Consider the following 20,460-nt stretch of genomic DNA (forward strand, 5'->3'; position numbering starts at 1 on the left):
CAATTTAGGTACTTGTCTGAAATAATATTGGAAATTGTTTGCATTTGTTCATGCATTAGCTTTAAATATTCATTATTTTTGGTTTTTAAAATAGACAACTTCTCCTTAATATCACTAGTAGTTTCAAGTGAAAAATGTTGGTTTAGCCCATTTAGATTTTGTGAAAGACTAGAAATTTCACTTAGACATTCGTTAAGTTCTTGAGTTAATGCCTAAAATTAACACATGGTATGTATATTAATTTATGGTTCAAGATAAAGAAAATAATTGATAGTTTTAAGGCACCTTATGTTCCATTAATTTTTTTTCAAGTAAATCTTTGGAAATTGATTGATTTATAATTAATTCCTTCAATTCAGATAACAACGGTTGATTTAGTTTTTCTTCTATTTTTTGAGCTTTTTCATTTAATTCTTTCCAGTTACATAACAATCTTTGTAGTCGAGTAGTTTGTTGTACTGCTGATGATTGTACGGATATACAACGGGACTGAATTGCATCTACTTCATTTAAAATAACTGCAGTTTTGTTTTCAGAAGTTATTGTCTTAAGATTTTCAATTTTTTCTTGGCATTCCAAGTTGATCAACTAATCAAAAAACAATCAAATGATATAAAAATATTATTTTAATAATACACTTTTTAATTTTAACACAACATACTTGTGTAGTTTTTAACCAATCATTGGCCATTTGTAATGTGATTGGTTTAACATGATCAGTATTTATTTTTTTTTCTGCGTTTTCTAACCAAGGTCTAATTTCTTCTAACTTAGCTTTATGAACTTGCCACTCATTAAGATCAATATTGATTTCTTCGTTCTTACGATTAGTGTTACACTCTAAATTTAAAATGGACATTCTTACTTCATCTAAATCTTGTCTGAGTTTTTGTGTTTCATTCGTATCACTTTCTAAAAATAATAAATTAAATAAATATTAAATTAAATTTTTATCTAAAATATGATTAATTTATAATGTATTACTTAATATATACACATAAATAGAAACAAATCTGTTATGGATTATGTAATAAAACAAATCAATGATGTCATTTAAAAATAAAAAATTAATAAAATAATCTTACTGTGGATTTTAAACAATATTTAAAACAATTTACCTTTTTCAAAACTATGTAGATCTTCTGTTAAACGTTCTAAGCTATTTCGCTGTTTTTGTAGTTCATCTTGAATTTCTTCAATTCCTCGAGCCTTAATCTCAGGATTTGTTTGCTCTTGTTGTATTCTTTCTATAACAGCAGGAGCTGATTCAACAGACCATACATGAATTTTATTTAATCCTGAATCTAATTCACATAGTTTTATTGAGAGCTTTTCTAATCTCTGTGTTTCTTTATCCACTGTTTGAATTGTTTCTACTAATTTATTTTCTATCATACTAATCTGTATAACATAAAATAAAAACAAATTTAAATTTATTTACAACACAAAACTAGTTATTTTTTAATAAATTAAAATAAAATTTTATAGTTATGATAATAAGTTTTTATAATATTACTTCATTTTCAATTGCAAACTCTTTTTCTGGAATATGTAAATTTTGTGATATATCTCTTAATTTATTCAACATGTTTTCAGCTGCTTCTCGCAAAGCAAGACTTAGTTCTTGTTTACTTCTTAATTGCATTGAAATTTCTTTTGAGTTATGTTTATTATCATCAGATACTGTTTTTAATTCATTTTCAGCTTTTTTAATTATTTCCATTACTTCATTTTTAGTTTTTGTGTAATCTATTAATAACCTTTGAGCATTTTTTAACTTATTGAATTTATCAATAGAATCATTGTATATAAAACTCCAATCTGTTTCCAATTTGGAAACAAGTTGAGGAATAAAGTTTGGCACAGAAGAGGCATTTTTCACTAATTGCTTTCCTCGCTGCAATGTTGACATTACAATTGTTCGTTGTTTATCAAGTCTTTCAATTATTTGTTTCTGATTTTTAATGAGCTCACTTAAATCATCCTGTGATTCCCCTTTGTTAAGTAATTGTTCATCTTTGGCTTTTTCTAATATTTTTCCAATCTAACAAAACAATTAATGTATACAAATAAATTAAATTTGGAATAAAAAAGAAGTGTATATGAATATAAATCAACTAACTTCTGTAACTTCTTTTTTGTATACAAAGCATTTGGTATACATCTCAGTTTTAGTTATTGTCATATCAATGGTTGGTATTAAATGTTTATATCGACCAATTAATTCTTCAAGATTTTTTTGTTCTACTTGTTGCTGTTTTTCAGATACATAAGGTAATAGACTATCTAGTACTTGAACCATCCATTTCATATCATCACGTTTACTATCTACATCACGACAAATTTCCTGAGAACAAAATGTATTATACAATATGTATATATGTATATAGAATATAATATAAAAGCAATAAAATATTAATTTAATTAAACACTTACTTGGAAAATAGATTTTTCAATTTCAAATTCTTCATCATTTAAAAGTCCTTTTAATAATCTCTCAACGCTAACATCAACTGCATTCATCCATTTTTCTAGATTATTAAATTTAGATTTATAATCTTCAAGTTGATTAGGTATTTGTTTACATTTTTGTCTCATTTCTGCAGTTCTTTTTTCTATGCTTTCAAATCGATTGATTGATTTGTTTAAACTTGAATCAATAGATGGATTTGATATTTTTTTACTTTCGACAGACATATTATTTAAACATGATTTTAATTCTTTAATAATCATACCATTTTCAAAGTATTCCTAAATATAATTAAATTAAGATTAGTAAGCATACATATAATAATAAAGTGAATTACACTTACAATATTCCTTCTTAGTATTAAGTTGATATTTTCATTTCTACTAAGCATTTGTTGTTCAATGTTAAGTTCTTTTTCTGCTTCATTTATACATTGATTAAATGTAATTTCGTTCAGTTTAAATTCAACTCTTTTCATGTACGCAGGGACCATACTCAAACATTCCTATAAACAATGTAAATCAACACTTGCTAATCGGTTATGTAATGCAATATTACTTGATATTTTAACTTTATTGCTTTAGATCTATGTTTTATTGTTTCTTGTTCACTTGGTAAAATACACCTAAGTAATTCACCTTCAACATTTTCTAACTCAGCAATCCATTTATTATTATTTGAATATTCAAAATACCCCTAAAAAATACAATTTTCATAAATATTATTTAACAGTAGATTAAATTTCTGTTTTAAATAAACTTACTTTTTGAGATTCTAAATTTTGTCTTGAACTTGTCTGTTCCTCTAAAAATATTTTTTTACTAGTCTCAATCCAGTCTAGTATAACTTTTTCTATTTCGATAAAATTATGCCAACATCTCAAAGTTTGTTGTAATTTCTATATAATTAAAAAGTTTAGATATTTATTGATAACAATATTAAAATATACTATTATATTCATACCATATCCCACTGTTGACATTCTTGAGTTATTCTAGAAAATTTAGCGTTCAAGTCAGCCATTGTTTGTACAAACTCTGAATTATTTCCTTGATCTTTCTCTGGTTGAATTGATTTAATAATGCTTTGGAATATTTTATTTTTGCTAGATAACATAGACTGGTAATACGACATGCGTATTATAATGCTCTAAAATTTAAATTTAAAATTAAATTAACTTTTAAAATCATAATTAATTATGAGCTTAACTTGCCTTTAAATATTCAATATCTCCATGTAATTCTTTTTGACTTTTACTTAATTTTAATGTGGATAAAAATTCTTCACAATTATTTAACCAATGATTTATTTCTTGTTGACCTGTCTCAAGAGCATCATACTGAACAAGCATATGATGAAGAGCATTTAATTGTACAGGAATGCTTGCTCTAATATTGACGAGAGATTCTATAAATACATCAAAACAAATTAAAACACACTGTTAGGTATATAGGTGATCATAATTTTTAACATTATATGGATTTTTTCTTTAAATTTTAACATTTAAGGTTAAAATGTATACGTAAATTATATAACATGTACAAAATGACAAGGCTGGGCAAGTTAACTAATTATTTTAACTCGTTAAGTTAAGTTAACACAGAAAAATGTAAGTTAAATTTAAAGTTAAAAGTTACTTTTTTATTTATTCAACTCGTTAAAAGTTAATTTGAAAAAAAAGTAACTTACCTTAGTTAAAAATAATTTAGTTTTATTTTTGTCGCATTAAATTAATTATATGAATGGTTACAGAAAACAATATGAACAAAATGTTTTGAACAAATAATAATTGTTGATGACATAACAAATTTATTGCATAATAGTTAATATGTTAAAATCATTCTGAGTTTTCTCGTTAAGTTAGAAGTTATTTATGAAAATAAAAGTAACTCGTCAAGTAACTTAACTTTAACTTTTTAACTCGTTAATGCCCAGCCTTACAAAATGATATGTACCTACTTTAATATATAATAATATATAATATTGTAATTTCAATGATATATTTTTAGAAAAACACATTTTAATGCTGAAAAAAAAAGTTCAATAAGTCTAATGCAGGATCTAGGATTGAATTAAAACACAAGCATTATAAGCTATAACATACAGAACTATGATTGGCCACTGATTTAGAGGTATCATTCATAAACTTTCTATTTAAAATAAAAATATTTTTTTGATATAAAATTTAATTAGTTTAAAAAAATTGTTGTTTTGTTGAAATATAGGAGTTTATTATACTTTAAAAAATATATTGTATTTATACCTAAAATAATGTAGTTGTACTGTTGTTTAATTGAAATTGTTTATATCAATTGGACCACAGTTAGGCCATATGCTGGGAAATACTGCATATGATTTTAAATTTATCATTTACAAATTTCAAATAAAATAAATCACATGTAATTTTATTTTATTTTATTATTTTACTTATTTATTCAACTCCAATAAATATGAGTTTATGTATATTGATTGAAAAATGTAAGATATAAGTACAAAATGTTAACAAACACAAATTAAATGTTAAAAAAAATATTTTTACGCAGAACTTATTATTAAAATAAGAACACTAAATTATCTACAACCTACCATCATCATAGGTATTAATCCGAGCTTGGCACTCTGGAAGCTAATTCCTTTATAGATTATAAATTAAACATGGACATAGTATGAAAAATAATATCATAATACTTATGAATTCAATTTATTTTTGTTTAGCAATTTGTAAGCAGCTTTTTATTTTTTAAGGAATTTACTGAGAAAATTTATAAAAAAAAAACGATTTTTTGATCACTTAACAAATTAATTAAATACCATGTAAATTTAAAACAAAAACAGATCATTATAAAACCATAATATAGTTAAGATATTATTATCTCAAGTGTTTTGTTCAGAATACATAAAATAACAAAATACCTTATATATATATATACATTACACATTATACATTTATATTAAATTGACTTGCCTTTTTCTTTTTTAACACATAACATCATCTCATTGACTTCATCTCTTGTTAAATCTTTTATTAGCACTTGAAATTTTTTACTGATTGTCTTAAAAAGATCATCCATTTGATCTAATTGTGTTTGAAGATTCTAAAAAACATTTTGTTTGAATTGGGATCATTTTCAGATAATTATAATAATACTATCATACTTGGATGTCACTTAAGTAATCTTTAATTTTTTGGGACGAACTCAAATGTATTGATGACATAATTTGTTCTGCTCTTATATTCCATTTGTGTAATGTGTCCAATCCTTCTAAAAATTCTTTACGATTTCTAATCATATCACCAGAGTGCATATAATCTTTAGCTTTCTATAAGAAAAAAAATAGTATTTATTGTAACTTATATAAATTTGTCTAAATAAGTTATTTGATTATATTCTATTTACCAAAAATATACTTTCCCACGTAGTTGTAATACTTTGGAACTCTTGCTTTAATTCAGTACAAATTAAATCTTCACATGTTGCAATTAAAAAACTTACAGTATCATTAAGTAATTCATATTTTTCCTTCCAGACACCAATATCCTAAGAACAAAATATAACTCATTCATTTATCATTAAATAATATATACATAAAAATTAAAGTTTACTTAAATACCTGGAAAAAATCAATTCGTTGCTCGTGTGGCAAATTAATTTTTTTATGAGCATCCGCTAACCATGCTTTCATATCTTCAGATAATGATTTCCATCGTCTCCAATATGAAATTACTTCTTCAAGCATACTTTGTGCACATCTCAGCTCCATTGCAATACTTTTCCATTGTTCAGCAGTCTGTCTCATGAATTTTTCAATTGCAATTGTTTCTTTATACTCTATATGGCATTCATGTTTATATTCTTGTACGACATTTTGCATATCTATAAATGCTTTATTAAATTCTTGAAATATATTATTTCCTATAACGAAATTGTTGTATCTTTCGAGAAGCTGCAAAACATCCTGATGACGGCCATATTTAACAGTCCATGCTTTTAGTTTATTCTCAGTCAAATTTAAAAATGCAATCAAACAACACTAAAAATAAATAAACTTTCTGTCATTTTTGTAGGGTACATGCTTTTAGTTACATTTCAATCAATCAAATTCATCATATTATATTTTAATACTTGCAAATAATTTCAATTTTTTTTTAGCTGAAATATTATTTTAGTTGAACTATAAGCTACAAAAAATACCTTGTGTTCTAAAAATTTTAGATGAGTTCGACGTTTATGTGAATCTACTTCGATATTATCCAGACGTCTTGATAGATCATTCACTTCTTTGTTTTGGTTTTTAGTTTTAACCAATAGCTCATTAAATTTTTGTTGAACTTCAGGTAAATCAGCAAAAAATGTCTATAATGATAATGTTTAAATTAAATGTCTTTAAAATACAATATAAATCAATTTGTACTTTATGATCTTCCAGATTTTTACTAATTATAACAGCAGTCTCCTCATTCATAATAGTTGGGATATTATTATCATTTATGAGTTGCTCAGCTTTTGTAATCCATTCTCCAATTACTTTGAATGGTTCTGGTAAATAGAGGTCTAACTGCCATTGCCAATTTTTCATCTGTAAGAATATTTATAATACATACTATGATTTTGAACATTATAAAATATTAAAGCTTGAATTTCTTTTACTAGATTATCTAATAACGTCCATAGTTTTTCTAATTCTTTCCAGGATTGTACCGAAATACCAATTGACGAACCAGAATTACAGATTTTCTTTAGCCTGTTATATAAATGACTCATAGAAACAATTTCATCTTGGGCAGCTGAAAATTCCTAATAAAAATGCATAAATATTATTATATAATTATTTTTATCCAGTTATATATACTAAAATAGTAAAATACTTATATTAATTGCTATTTTTATAATTACTAACCAAAAAATCTTGAGATAAATTTTGAGACCAAGACAGGTATTGAGTTTTTTCCATTAACCACGTTAAAAGAAGATTATAGTCTTTCTGAATTTTATCGATTGATTCACCACTTTCACTTCGAACTTCAGGATACTTATGCACAAATTGCGCTACATATGTCATAACCGATCTTTCGTCCGGCCGATCTACATCGACATCCTAAAAATAATTTTTAGATGAATAATACAAATATATAAACTACATTAAAATATTATAATCATCATTAAACATACTTCTGGGTCCAACAAACGAGTAATTCCTAAATCTTGTTCAGCGACATTAAATGCAGTTTCTAATCTGGTACGGTTTGTTTCGTTTTTCAAAGTAGTTATATCAATTAAATTTGTTTGTATAGTATCTATAATGGTAAGGAAAGCTATACCATCTCTCCAACTTGGTCCAAAATCTTTTACTTTTATATTACTTTCCCTAAGTTAAGCAAAGATATTATAAGTTTAAGTAATATATTGCTATTTTAATATAATTATAAATTAATCAATACGTACTTTGGTATTACCGTTCCAACCCACTTTAACAATGTTTTTTTAGCACCATCTGCTTTCCGGTTGATTTCCATTGTAGGAGATCGGATACTTTCCAAGCTACTCGTACTTCCACTAAAAGAGTAGTTCAATGACGAGAGTCCTTTTGTATTTTCTTCAATCTGTTATAAAACAATGTAGAAGCTTAAAGAAGTATACCAGATTATAATTTACGATTATAATTATATTTATTTTACATTCTACAAGTGGCAACCGTTTTTTATAATTATTATTTAATGTTCGAAATGTTTAGCTATACTCACGTCATTATTTGTAACAGTAATTCCAGTTTTACGAAGCTTAGAATTTAATTTTACAATAATTTAATAAAATAAAAAGTAAACAATTTCTAAATTATAATTTTATTACCTGGAAATATAAAATTATAGTCCAAATGAGCCCTAATACTATAGGAGGTCGCCCATCAACAATATCAGCAGAATTTATATTTACTAATTTGATCTAAAAAAATATATTTACATCCAAATATTTTTAAATCTTTAATTTATATTATGTATTAATAAAGATCGTTACTTACCCGTTTGCTTTGTAAAAATTGTATTGCAGAATTTACATTACTCAAAAAATGCGGCCTCCTCATGTTACGACCACGTTCAATAGCCTTAAACATTTTTTTTTTGTTAGTTGATTTTATTTTAATTACATTTTAATCGATGTTTACCAATCTTTCTCCTGATAAAACTTCCAACAAAGCAAGTAATTTAGTACCATCTTTAAGATCTTCGATCAAATCATCAATTTTCAGTGGCGGTATCCTCTACAACATAATAATGATTAAAATTATTTGATCGAATATACAATATTTTGATTTTTGATATGTGCACGTTACTTGGCTTAAATATGAGTTTATCCAGTTAACAAAGGTCTTCTTCTGCACTCTCTCCTGTTCATCTATATACGTTAGGAACAAAACACACGAACATTATATTGATATTAGTTACATGCGCCTTAAGGCTGCTTTATTCAAATAAAATATAACATAGTGAAATCATAAAGATTCCGTGTGCAATTGTAATTTATAATATTGTTTTAAAAACATGAAATATGTAGGACAGTAGATCACTCGTTTTTATTTTAGGTTGTCACCGTGCCGGTATATGAACTGAAATAATAATAATGCAATAAGGGACAAATGTTTAATCGATACTATTATATTAAACGGCTTAGGAATATCGCACTACAATTTCATTTCTACAAGTCTTACATAACAGCAAAAACCAAATAATCAGCAAGTCTATACTGGTATAATCATTATTGTTGTCATAAACCATAAAAAGGACGTTACATTAATATACAAATGGTAGTTTTTCATTTGAATAAAAGTACGTTTACAAAAGAATGAAAAACTGATTTTTTTTTAATGTATTAAAAATAATAATAACTATTGTATAAAAAAATTAAAATTTAATTTTTTGCTGATATGTTTGCTACTATATAAATAATACTTAAAAAAAAAAAAAAGTTATATAATGGTTATAATCGAAAAATAGAGTATAATAAAATTGTATTATACATCTAAATTGAATTATGTATTTAATGCTTGTAATTTGGAACTTAATTAAATATATTTTTATTTTTATAATAATAATGTATGCCATATGCCGTTTATTTGCTTATAAAAACTAGGAACTAATTTTTAAAAAATAAATCACTGATTATTTGTTTTTAATAATAAGCAAAATCATATTTTATTCTCATATTAATATTTAGTTATTAGTTACTTATGATAAATATAACAAATCATTATTCTATTTTTAACAAATATTAAATAGGTTAAATAATTGGCATTGCACGCACATATTATACTTGAATTTTGATTAATTTAGGTACCTATTTAAGAAAAAAAAATCATTCATAGGTTTCGGGTTTTCTGATTTGTTAAGGTTTTATACGAGTGTTACAGTTTCTTGTTAATTCGAGTGCAAAATCTGTTAAATAAATAATCTTTTAAATCATTTAATCTTTAAAAATCTGGGATAAACATCTTATGAGTGACAAAAAATAGTTAATTTGAATATTTTGGTATTTTAACCAATTACTTTAAACCTTCATACCCACAAGTCACAACCTACGTATTTTATTTAGATTATAATCAATGTATTCGAATTTACTTTTAACGGATAACCTGATGTATATATATATATATAAAGGTATATAAAGCTTTAAGCTTTAAATACGTGTTTTAATTAGATAAACGGTAATCTTTTGACGTTTAAAAACTTTTTTTTTTAACAATAATGAATAAACCAATAAGAAACGAGTCACAGACATGCAATACTTATACATTCAATGATAGCGATACTATATATATGAAAATAATAAAAAAACTACATTTACCATAAACAATTGTAAAATTTTACACAAGACGTTCTATTGAAACTAAATTTATAACAATAACCGGTTTTGTATTTTAGTTTATGAATAATACAATTTAAAAAGGGACGATTTTCTTAAACCATCAAATAAAAATAAGTAAAATTATAAATGCAATCAATATTTTAAAATATAAGTAGGTATTATGACGTTTTCGTTAAAGAAAAAAATTAGATAGATATATTATCTATATAAATATAAAAATTTAGCAATTAAGTAAAATATACAATTATTATATATTACATATTATAATATCATTGAAATATTCAGTAATATCGTATCCATTTCACAGTAAGTTTAGTAGCAACTAGCTAAATTATATTATATTTGTAACAGTTATCATAACTAAAACAGGTTTAAATAATCGATAAGGTATAATTACACGTTTAAGTAATTACGTTTAGTACATAATATATATGCAAATTAATAGTTAATATATTATATAGGTTATCGTTCAAAAATAAATTTGTTTTAATCATAACATCTAAGAAAAATTTAATAAATAAATTATGAATCAAATAAAAATCGGCTATTCAAAAAAAAAAAATTAAGTTTATCTATATATGTATAGGTATAGTGTGTTTAACAACAAAAGTAATACAAAATATTTGGCACGCATAGCCTTGAATTTGATAGGATTATTTTTTACTAAATAAATATGACTTACTATTATATTTATTTTTAATTTCATTTTCAAATTTTTAATATTTTTTTCAAAGCATAAGTATTAAAAAATATTTATTTTTTTTATTTTAACTAAAACACCTTTTTAAGTAAAAATCTAAATTAGATCTATTTTATTAAACAGTTTATAAAAGGTTTTTCATTATACAAAAAATTTACTGATTGAAGCGAGTTAATATTTTTATTTTTGTATTACAAATTTAATGCATTTTTTTTTTTAACAGTCTTCTTACGATTTTACCAATATCTATGTCCATGGTTTTTTGAATCTAACTTACTCTAAATCGGTCAATTCTTTAAGATAGAAAAATGTATATATTAGGTTACTCAGTTGATTAAATAAATAATCTCATTCAAATCTCAACATGAAAATTTGTTTTGCTTCATATGTAGAGAAAAAAGTTCAAATTAAAATTTTTCAAAAATTAATGTAGTAAAGAATAAACCAAATCAATGTAAATGTGTTGTTATATCTTGTGTTACTTTTATTGTCGGATACATTGTATTCTATATTATATCATAATTTGTAAACATATTATATTTTTAGAAAAAGAAAAAAAACTTGTGTAAATAAAAAAAACCTTTTAACTATGGTCACGTTATTACGAGCTTACATCACCAAAGACATAGAGTAGATAGATAATAGTACATAAATAATTGGATACATGGAGCAAGTTTTACGAGAAACCTCCAAAGACTTAATAATAATCTTATCTATTAAAAACATAAGTGTTTTAATATGTATGACTTAAAATTATACTTTTACTTTAAATTAAATTAGACAGTCAAATAATTTAACGTTTATATAAAACTCTCAGAAATACTATTTTAATTTATCTTGTACTGTCACCATATTTAAAAAAAAATGTGTCCACAAGTGTATATCACTTGAACTTTCAATCGATTTTATTTATGTTGGCTGAACAACTGGACAGTGAATGATTTCACGATAGCCTATTTCATCCGGGGACAGCAGCTATAAATAAGATAATAATATATATAAACTGCACAAAATGTACTTTCTGAAAGTCCACTGAAATTGATTAAACTTATTTGATGCTATTTTAATGTCAGTCTCTATAAATAGATTGGTTTACGGTTGGATTTTTTAATCAGGCGTTACTATATGGATCATACTAATATATTATAACGTTATGTATGTCAGGTTATTTGACACGGAGTGGATTAAAATTAATTGAAAAAAAAAATAACAAATTCTAGTAACAATAGACTTTTAATAAACTCTAGTAATAATGATAGAATAGTAGATATCTATTAGCGGAATGAATAAATCACGAATGTTGAATAGTGTAATCATTGTGTAATATACATAACTTACGATTACATTTAGATAATTCAATCCTAATGATGCCATTATAGAATATAATAATAAATAATGAATATAAAATGTAATTTTGTAAAAATATAATTACGTATGTTTATAAATTTCAAAAATTTTCACAGTTTTGAGAATTACAATAAATTTTTAAAGATTACACTATGTTTAAAAAAATATTTTTGAACATTTTTAAATTTTAATCGTTAATCTTATAGCATTTGATCAGGATTTTTATAACGATTATATATTTATTATAAATGAATAATAAAAATCATCATTTGATAACAAAAGTAAAATTATTAATTAATATATAATCAAACCATAATATAATTTATAATATATTAATATATATATACCTATAATATTATTGTTCTACTAATCGATGGGTGTGATTTTGTTGTTTTGTGTATTATAATTTATAGGTCTAAATGATTAGTTTAAAAATATCAGTTTGATTTATCTAAAATAGACTTCTGACAAGAATCAATAAGATAATAAATATTCGATATTATTATATATACTAATATGTAGGTATATCTGTATATATATATATATATATTTTTTTTTTTATTGGTATAATAACATAATGATTACTAGTCCTCACTGAGTGGGTACTTGTGTGGAGGCCTAGGAATTTTATTGTTTACAAATGTTTAATTTTTAGACACAATTAGAAATCTTAATAACTAATTTTTTGAACAAGAGAAATAATAATAATAATAATAATAAAATAATATTCATACAAATAATGTAGTATAAATAATTTAGGTATGTAAATAAAAACTTTATATTTGATTTAGCTTACATCGTATTTATATAGAATGTGTATTTTGTTATGAAGCGTATATGCATATTTTGGATTCTCTCAAAAAACTTATCAAGAAATAGAAAATATTAAAAATCTTAATTCAGATAGTTCAGTAGTTGTTTACCAATAAATAGGCTATGTATAAATTATTTTAAAAAAAGAATTGTACAAAACATATTCTTTTAATAAATAAATAGTGATTTTATTTATATAAGCTATGAATATGAATAACTTTTTTAAACATCTAATATCCAAGATATTGCTTACTTTTTATTTCTTCGATATGTAAGTCGAATTGTGACCGAGTACCGACGAACGATTTTCTCCAAGTATTTGGGGACGAGAGACTATCTCTGGATGAAGATCTGCTCATTGAACCTTCTCGATCAAATGATAACGAATGTTTGGCAACGGGGGTACTCGCATCAGGGGTACTAATAGTTTTTACACTTTTGTGTACTGTTATCATATTCACGATGACCATTTTGCCTTTTTTCCGGCCATCTTTTGTGTATACATCGCGTTCTTCGAGTACTTGTTCAAATGTTTCATCACCCGACCCATCACGTAATCCCTCTCCACCAACAGCTACTCAGTAAAAGTTTACATCAGTTTTATTTTATTTCTTTGTTTTAATTACGAGTTACGACTGTGATCATTAGTTGAACATAATTATAAAATATGTAAATATATTATTTGACAATAATATCAAAGTATTTTTGTGAAAAAAATTTTTTTCTTTGTTTCCCAAATTGTATCTATAAAAATATAAGCTATAATATAAATTAACAATATTTTTAACTTTTCAATTTTATTCACTTAAATTCTATAACCAATCTCTAAAACGTGTAGGTACACAGATGTATATGACGGGCGACAAAGGCCACGACTAGCTGTTATAACGACCCCTCGACCAATGATACAGTGACAGTGTGTCAGTGTACAATAATTATATACTATAATATTATTATTTCGATCTAATAAAATAAAATACTTTTAACCTCACTTCTTATTCACAACATTAATTTTGGTTGGCGAACAACGACAACGACGATTGAAGTCATCGAAGTCTGCGTAAAAATATGCACTTTATAGGTAATTTATTAGGAATAATTTACCAATATTAAAATATTTTCATATAATCCTATCTATATTATTATAATTTAATATTATACAAAGATGTACTTATACGGTTAAGTATATTAAACACCGTATAGCACAATTGACAATATATTTTAGTGGAGTGTTGTTTATTCAAATTTTAAGTGTATCATAACCTCAAACAATAATTTAGTGCGTGACGACTGCAAACAGTTACCCAAACTTTGAGTCTCAAAGTACCTTCCTTTTTATAATTTAATAGAAACAAAACCGTATAATACTTTTCGTATTAAATCGATTGTTTTAATTTTTAATACTTGAATCGATAGAGTATATGCTAATATATACTTTTAATCATTTTTTTAAATGTACCTATTTATTATTTGGGTACAAAATCAGATACCTATTTATAATTAAAAATAAAATAATAATCATGATTTCTTAACAAAATGCAATAAACTTGTCGTTTATTGGTAAACGCTTTTAAGATAAAATTACATTTTTATTTCATTGAATACAATTATAAACAAATATTTGAAATATTATTTCTTATTTTAAAGCTGAAATTGTTTTATGGCTTCAAGAAATACAATTGAATATTTAATTATTTAAATAATAACACGCCTAAGTAACAAATAATTTTATGTATTTAACTTTACAAGTGTACACGCACTATGCAGTATGCACATTACTACTTAAATTAGAATAGCACAACTTCTAGGATGAAATAAAAATAAATTTGCGTACAAATACTACACTTTGAATTATTTATATAATTTGGTGGTGGACTAAACAGTAACGTATATATATTACAACTATTTTTTAGATTCTATTACTTTGCATAGTTAGATAATCGAATATTATGATAAATAATAATCGGTTAATTAAATATTGTGTATGTAAGTACCAATATAATTAAGAGAATACGTAATACAAGTAGTGGCGCGCAAACACCTAATATATTTGAATTAAGTAGGTCATAAGTCATAACCCATTTACGCTATGAACGGACTAGATGTCGTATACTGTTTGGTGATCAGTTTTAGGTTATCGTCTAAACATTAAAAATCGATAAAGGGAAATCTAAGAATTGAGCGATTAAGGATTGCATAAAGATAATGTAAAAATAATACATTCATTGTAATTAATTATACACATACTCGCCAGTCGCCGATGTTGTCATCAGGACCGTGTTATTTCAAACCTCATAAACCTCACAGAATTCCACAAATTTACAACTTTTATAATAGTCGTAAACTCATCAAGTCATAATATTTGAATTATTTGTATACAATTCGTCTTTTTAATATAGAATTAGGTCTGTAGCAACACCTGATAAGTGTGATAAACGTTTACAATATAATAGGTACCTTAATATATTCGCAAGAAAGATATTTTGTTTTAATAACCTATGAGAAGAGTCAGATATTTTTACTACCTATTTCATAATTTTTCTTGTAATAATCTAAAAAAAATAGGTTTGGTATATAATACACTAATACGTATTGTGTTGAATGTTTATCACTTAATAAAATTTCCCTATTGAAATATCTACCAAAATACAAAAGAATTTTCAATGATAATAAGCGAAACTCGCGACAGTGTAAGCCTTACAAAATTAAACAATTAAATAATATTCAAAACAATGAGTTCTTTTGTATTCAATACATACAATTTATTCTCCTATGGATTAACGACCATGTAATCACCGATTTATGATAAACAGTTTCAGGATTCAAATATGAGTACCTATATGGCGGATAATGTTTATATATGTATTTATTTCTTTAAATTGTCGTAAAACAAAATTTATAGAATTTTAGATTTTGAGCAGAGCAACGAATGTATTGATATTATAATATCAATGTGACAATGTATAACATAATGTATATATTTTTAATTGTTTAAAAAATCTTAACTCTTCAACTTCAGTATTCTGAATACTTTTCTTAATAATTGGAAAAAACTGGGTTTAAGCAAACATTTTATTAATAAAAATTGTTTAGCTAGGACAAAAATCTTGAAAATTTAATATAGGGTTCCTCAAAAGTTTTTATGAAAGGAATTAAAAAAATATATAAGATTAAATCTAAAATATTTTTTTACGGGCGTTTTAATTTAGAATTTTATGAAATTTGAAATCGTGAAAATTTGCAAATTATTTTGTAGATAAAAATCTTAAAAATTTTAATATTCATGCATAACATTTGAAAATTTATAGTACGAGCAAGGTTCCTCATAAGTATTTCATATTGAACCAAAACATCTAAAAAATATATAAACACAATAGGTATTTGTATAAACATTTAAAGTTCAAATTTGGATGAGATTAGATTTTTAACAATTTTTAATGATTTCTATTATCTATTTCTATTTCTATTTCTAATTCAAAAATATTTTTTACGGGATCTTGAAACTTTTAAGTAGGCCCATAATCACATTTTACATACATATCACAAGGACATTTTAAAAATATTGAAATATTGCCGATTATACAACGAATAACATGAACCTATTCACACCGTTCTGTGGTATAATAAGTCGGCATTGACTTAAAAGTTATTAACAACATAATGCATTAAATACATTATAATAAATGTAACGTTTTCGGCGAAAAAAAACTACTAATAATAAAATAAATTACAATAAAATATATATTATAAAATATACTTGTATAGTAAAAAAAGGTAGACAAACCATATTCGCTCAGAATCATTTTTCGTATACAATAATCCATTAAATCAGACTTACTCAATATCGAGGTAAACTCGACATTTACTGTACCTACATCAAAGCGGTTACCTATTTTCCTCATTTTTTTATCCGTGCATTGAAAATATTATTTTTTCAAATTATAAATTAATTTTTTTTCTAGATACAAATGATAAAGAGTTTAAATTATATTTTTTACTGCGAATACTTTAAATGGTTGTTTTTATTAGCTAGATTTATTTTATCAACAAAATTAAAGGTCAATTTAGTTATACAACTATATTTATGAGAAGAAACAATATAAGTCCATAATATATTTTTTTAACTAATTCGTAATTTTACATTTTCTTCGTAAAAAATACTAGATTTAAAATATCGAAACTGTGAGTTTTATATTTGGTGGGTTTATTAATAAATGAGTATTTTCTGATAATTTTTTAACAAACTTATTAAAAAAACAATAATAATTTAAGTGATGACAATGTTATAGAAAATATCAAATTTGCAATCAAAAAAATTAAAAGACCACGCACTGTAAATGAAAAAATATCTAATAATTTCCAATACCTTCTACATAGACAAAAAAAGTAAATACTTATAACCGGTTTCATAAGCCGTTATATACATAATTATATGATTCGTGTATCAGGATAATAATAAGCTTCCTTCTCTTTTGCAAAAAAGATAGTACTTTATTAACCTAATACCTAATCGATGTTTAGCGATTGTTTTAATTTATTATTATACAAATAACGGAACCTGATGTATTTCTATTTTCTAATAAACGAATTTACAAGAAATAATACTCATAATTAAACATCTATTTAAAAAAAAACTTATTTTTAAATTTAACTCAAATAATTTTTGTAATTCAAAATACCTGGCTTGAAATCATTTATAACTAGGTTATAAATATAAATTTTATAGGTAGGCTAATAAAAAAAAAAAATGTATAGGTATTCATATTAAAGTATTTTAAAATTATAATTTTAACATAGTACAGGACCTTGTAAATCACATCACAAATAATGTGAAAGTTTTAGTATACTATTGTTGGCGTTTCTAGGCATAAAAAGGATTGCCTGACATAGATTAAAAGGATGTTGCATATTTATGACAATTTTTTAAACTGAAATCAGATTAAAATCATTTATAAAGTTGAAAGAACAAAATTTAATCCACGATTAATACTTAGTATTATTTTTTTTCAATTTTTATTGCTATACTATAAAAATAAAAAAATAAAATTTTTGAATCAAACATAAATCCATTTAAAGTACCAATTAAATTAAAACAAATTAAATTGGCCTGTGCAATGTATTTTTTTTCCTATTTTTCTTAGGAATTAATTTAATTGCACGTTTGTAAAATCTGAAGTACAACGTAAAATACATTTAATATTTAATATCCATCTGTAGCTGTTGATTAAAACATAAATACATAATATAATCATACTGTATTATAATATAACGATCGAGAGTTAATTAAATTATATTGTTATTACATTTGTAACTTTTTTTTATATATAATATGGTCTTTAAATTATTAGAATAAATACATACCTATTAATATTTAAATCTGTTTGAAAATATTATTCAACTAATTATTGTTTATAAAATAAAAATATTAGACCGATACATAATTTATATTATAAATTCTTGTTTTATTATTTCATATCGAATACGGCCTAAACCAGTGTTTTCCAGCCTTATTTTACTCAACACCCCTTTTAAGATTACAAAAATCTCAACCCCCCCCCCCATACCCACACGCGATAAATTAAAAAAAAATTTAATTTAATTTAATTTAAGTAAAAACTCTACAAACTACTTTTTTTTATATATACTTAATTCTTATACTGTGCATACATTTTATGCATATCTACAATCTGCATAGTTCTGTATATTACCTATAGTACCTATACATTGTATTATTTCATTGCAATGAGTTATGAATAATAAAAATGAAAGTAACCGTAGGATCGCTCTCCTTAGTGCCCCCTTAAGTAAAACGCCCCTCTCAACATTTAAAAAGCCTCCAAGGGGGCGGTACCGTTCACGTTGGGAATCACTGGTTTAAACGCAGAAGTACCTACCATTTAACATTATCTATAAACATTAGTTTACTTATTATAATTACGTATAGGTAAGTACTATTGCAATAGGTATTTGTCTTTTCAAAATCATCATTTCTTGTATTATTATACTTATTTTTTATTATTATCATTGTAATTTTAATAACATTATCATTATTATGTAACAAAAATGGTTTGTTTGTGTCATTCTATAAATTAGTAAAACAAGTATAGATATTATACTAGATAGTTCACAGTTTGTTTTATCATAAAAAAAGTTGTTAATTCTCAGTCCAAAAATATTTAAAATTGTGCAAGAACTTTTATCACATCTACTATGTATAAACATTATAAACAATAGATACTATAAAATGAATAATCTTTTAAATTATTGAGTCTCAGTAACTTTCTAAATTACAACAGCTGAATAACCAATGACCGTGTTAACTGACGGATGGGCCATAAATTAATGACGTTTTTCTCGGAAGTTTTTCATAATTTCATGGAATACTACAGGGATATCTTAAATAGGTAAGAGTTGCATGAAAGTTCTACTCAAATCACACACACAACGCTATAAAGCAATATAACATAAGGTATAATATTATGTATTATGTATATCTCCCCCTAGCAGAATCGAAAATATGTTGATATGATGCCACTACAAAATAACGTGTCTTGTATTTAATATATTATATTCTAGCTTACAATAGATTATGTACCAATACAACGTTTGATCACAGTCGCCTGCAGAAAACAGGAGTAAATTAAAGTAATTAAAATTAATCCGAAATTTACCAGCATCTTGACTATCTTTAGAATCGGTAGACTTTTCAAAAAAATCTACTTTATCCTTGAAAGATTTTTTCGTAGGCACCTTATCTTGTGACGATGGTTCATCTTTTTTCGTCGTTTTTAACGAAAAAAAAGGCCTCTTGGGCCTGTCCATGTTAAAAGCTCTTCCCCACCTTCAACACATATTATCACTTATCTTTATCAATTGCACTCGGTGTATGATATGTGATAAGAATTAATATTTTCAAAAAATAAAGTAGGTATTAAGTATTTACGTAAATATCATAAATAAACTAACGACACATCGTTACACACTGGCCGCGGAGCATAATACAGTAATATACTACTACATTAGGTACGCCGTACGCAACAACTGTCGACTGATCGCCGGACTGCCGGAGAACCGGTTCAAAGTGTAGAACGCCGGTTCTACACGAGATGTTTTGCACAGTGTTGCCCCCCATTAATCAAATTCATCGAAATATGTAACAACAGACGAAATGCCTAACACAACAATGCTACTCAACGTGTACTATTACTAGACCGTAGACGTTTGTTATGATCGCAAAATGTCAGAAAAATAGTAATATTATTATTATTCCC

At 24.7% G+C, this 20,460-nt stretch overlaps 1 protein-coding gene across 1 annotated transcript in view; it reads right to left on the reverse strand.

Moving 5' to 3' along the window:
- The window catches only part of LOC113552227 (nesprin-1), a 67,454-nt gene extending 47,443 nt beyond the window's left edge, over nt 1-20,011 (reverse strand). The window contains exons 1-29 of the mRNA XM_026954983.1: nt 19,861-20,011; nt 13,443-13,763; nt 8,801-8,862; nt 8,633-8,728; nt 8,489-8,572; nt 8,320-8,412; nt 8,214-8,249; nt 7,915-8,072; nt 7,642-7,837; nt 7,370-7,567; nt 7,120-7,266; nt 6,884-7,048; nt 6,664-6,825; nt 6,083-6,502; nt 5,869-6,009; nt 5,627-5,791; nt 5,436-5,565; nt 3,684-3,877; nt 3,434-3,619; nt 3,234-3,368; nt 3,029-3,166; nt 2,814-2,975; nt 2,437-2,751; nt 2,123-2,347; nt 1,517-2,044; nt 1,119-1,401; nt 662-912; nt 286-588; nt 13-212 (exon numbers count right to left, since the gene is read on the reverse strand). Of these exons, the coding sequence (XP_026810784.1) occupies nt 13-212; nt 286-588; nt 662-912; nt 1,119-1,401; nt 1,517-2,044; nt 2,123-2,347; nt 2,437-2,751; nt 2,814-2,975; nt 3,029-3,166; nt 3,234-3,368; nt 3,434-3,619; nt 3,684-3,877; nt 5,436-5,565; nt 5,627-5,791; nt 5,869-6,009; nt 6,083-6,502; nt 6,664-6,825; nt 6,884-7,048; nt 7,120-7,266; nt 7,370-7,567; nt 7,642-7,837; nt 7,915-8,072; nt 8,214-8,249; nt 8,320-8,412; nt 8,489-8,572; nt 8,633-8,728; nt 8,801-8,862; nt 13,443-13,763; nt 19,861-20,011 (5,645 nt within the window). The remainder of the gene's footprint in view (nt 1-12; nt 213-285; nt 589-661; nt 913-1,118; nt 1,402-1,516; nt 2,045-2,122; nt 2,348-2,436; nt 2,752-2,813; nt 2,976-3,028; nt 3,167-3,233; nt 3,369-3,433; nt 3,620-3,683; nt 3,878-5,435; nt 5,566-5,626; nt 5,792-5,868; nt 6,010-6,082; nt 6,503-6,663; nt 6,826-6,883; nt 7,049-7,119; nt 7,267-7,369; nt 7,568-7,641; nt 7,838-7,914; nt 8,073-8,213; nt 8,250-8,319; nt 8,413-8,488; nt 8,573-8,632; nt 8,729-8,800; nt 8,863-13,442; nt 13,764-19,860) is intronic.
- Nucleotides 20,012-20,460: the final 449 nt, after the last annotated feature.

The sequence above is a fragment of the Rhopalosiphum maidis genome, chromosome 2, assembly GCF_003676215.2.
Source record: "Rhopalosiphum maidis isolate BTI-1 chromosome 2, ASM367621v3, whole genome shotgun sequence".
Lineage (NCBI taxonomy): Eukaryota > Metazoa > Arthropoda > Insecta > Hemiptera > Aphididae > Rhopalosiphum > Rhopalosiphum maidis.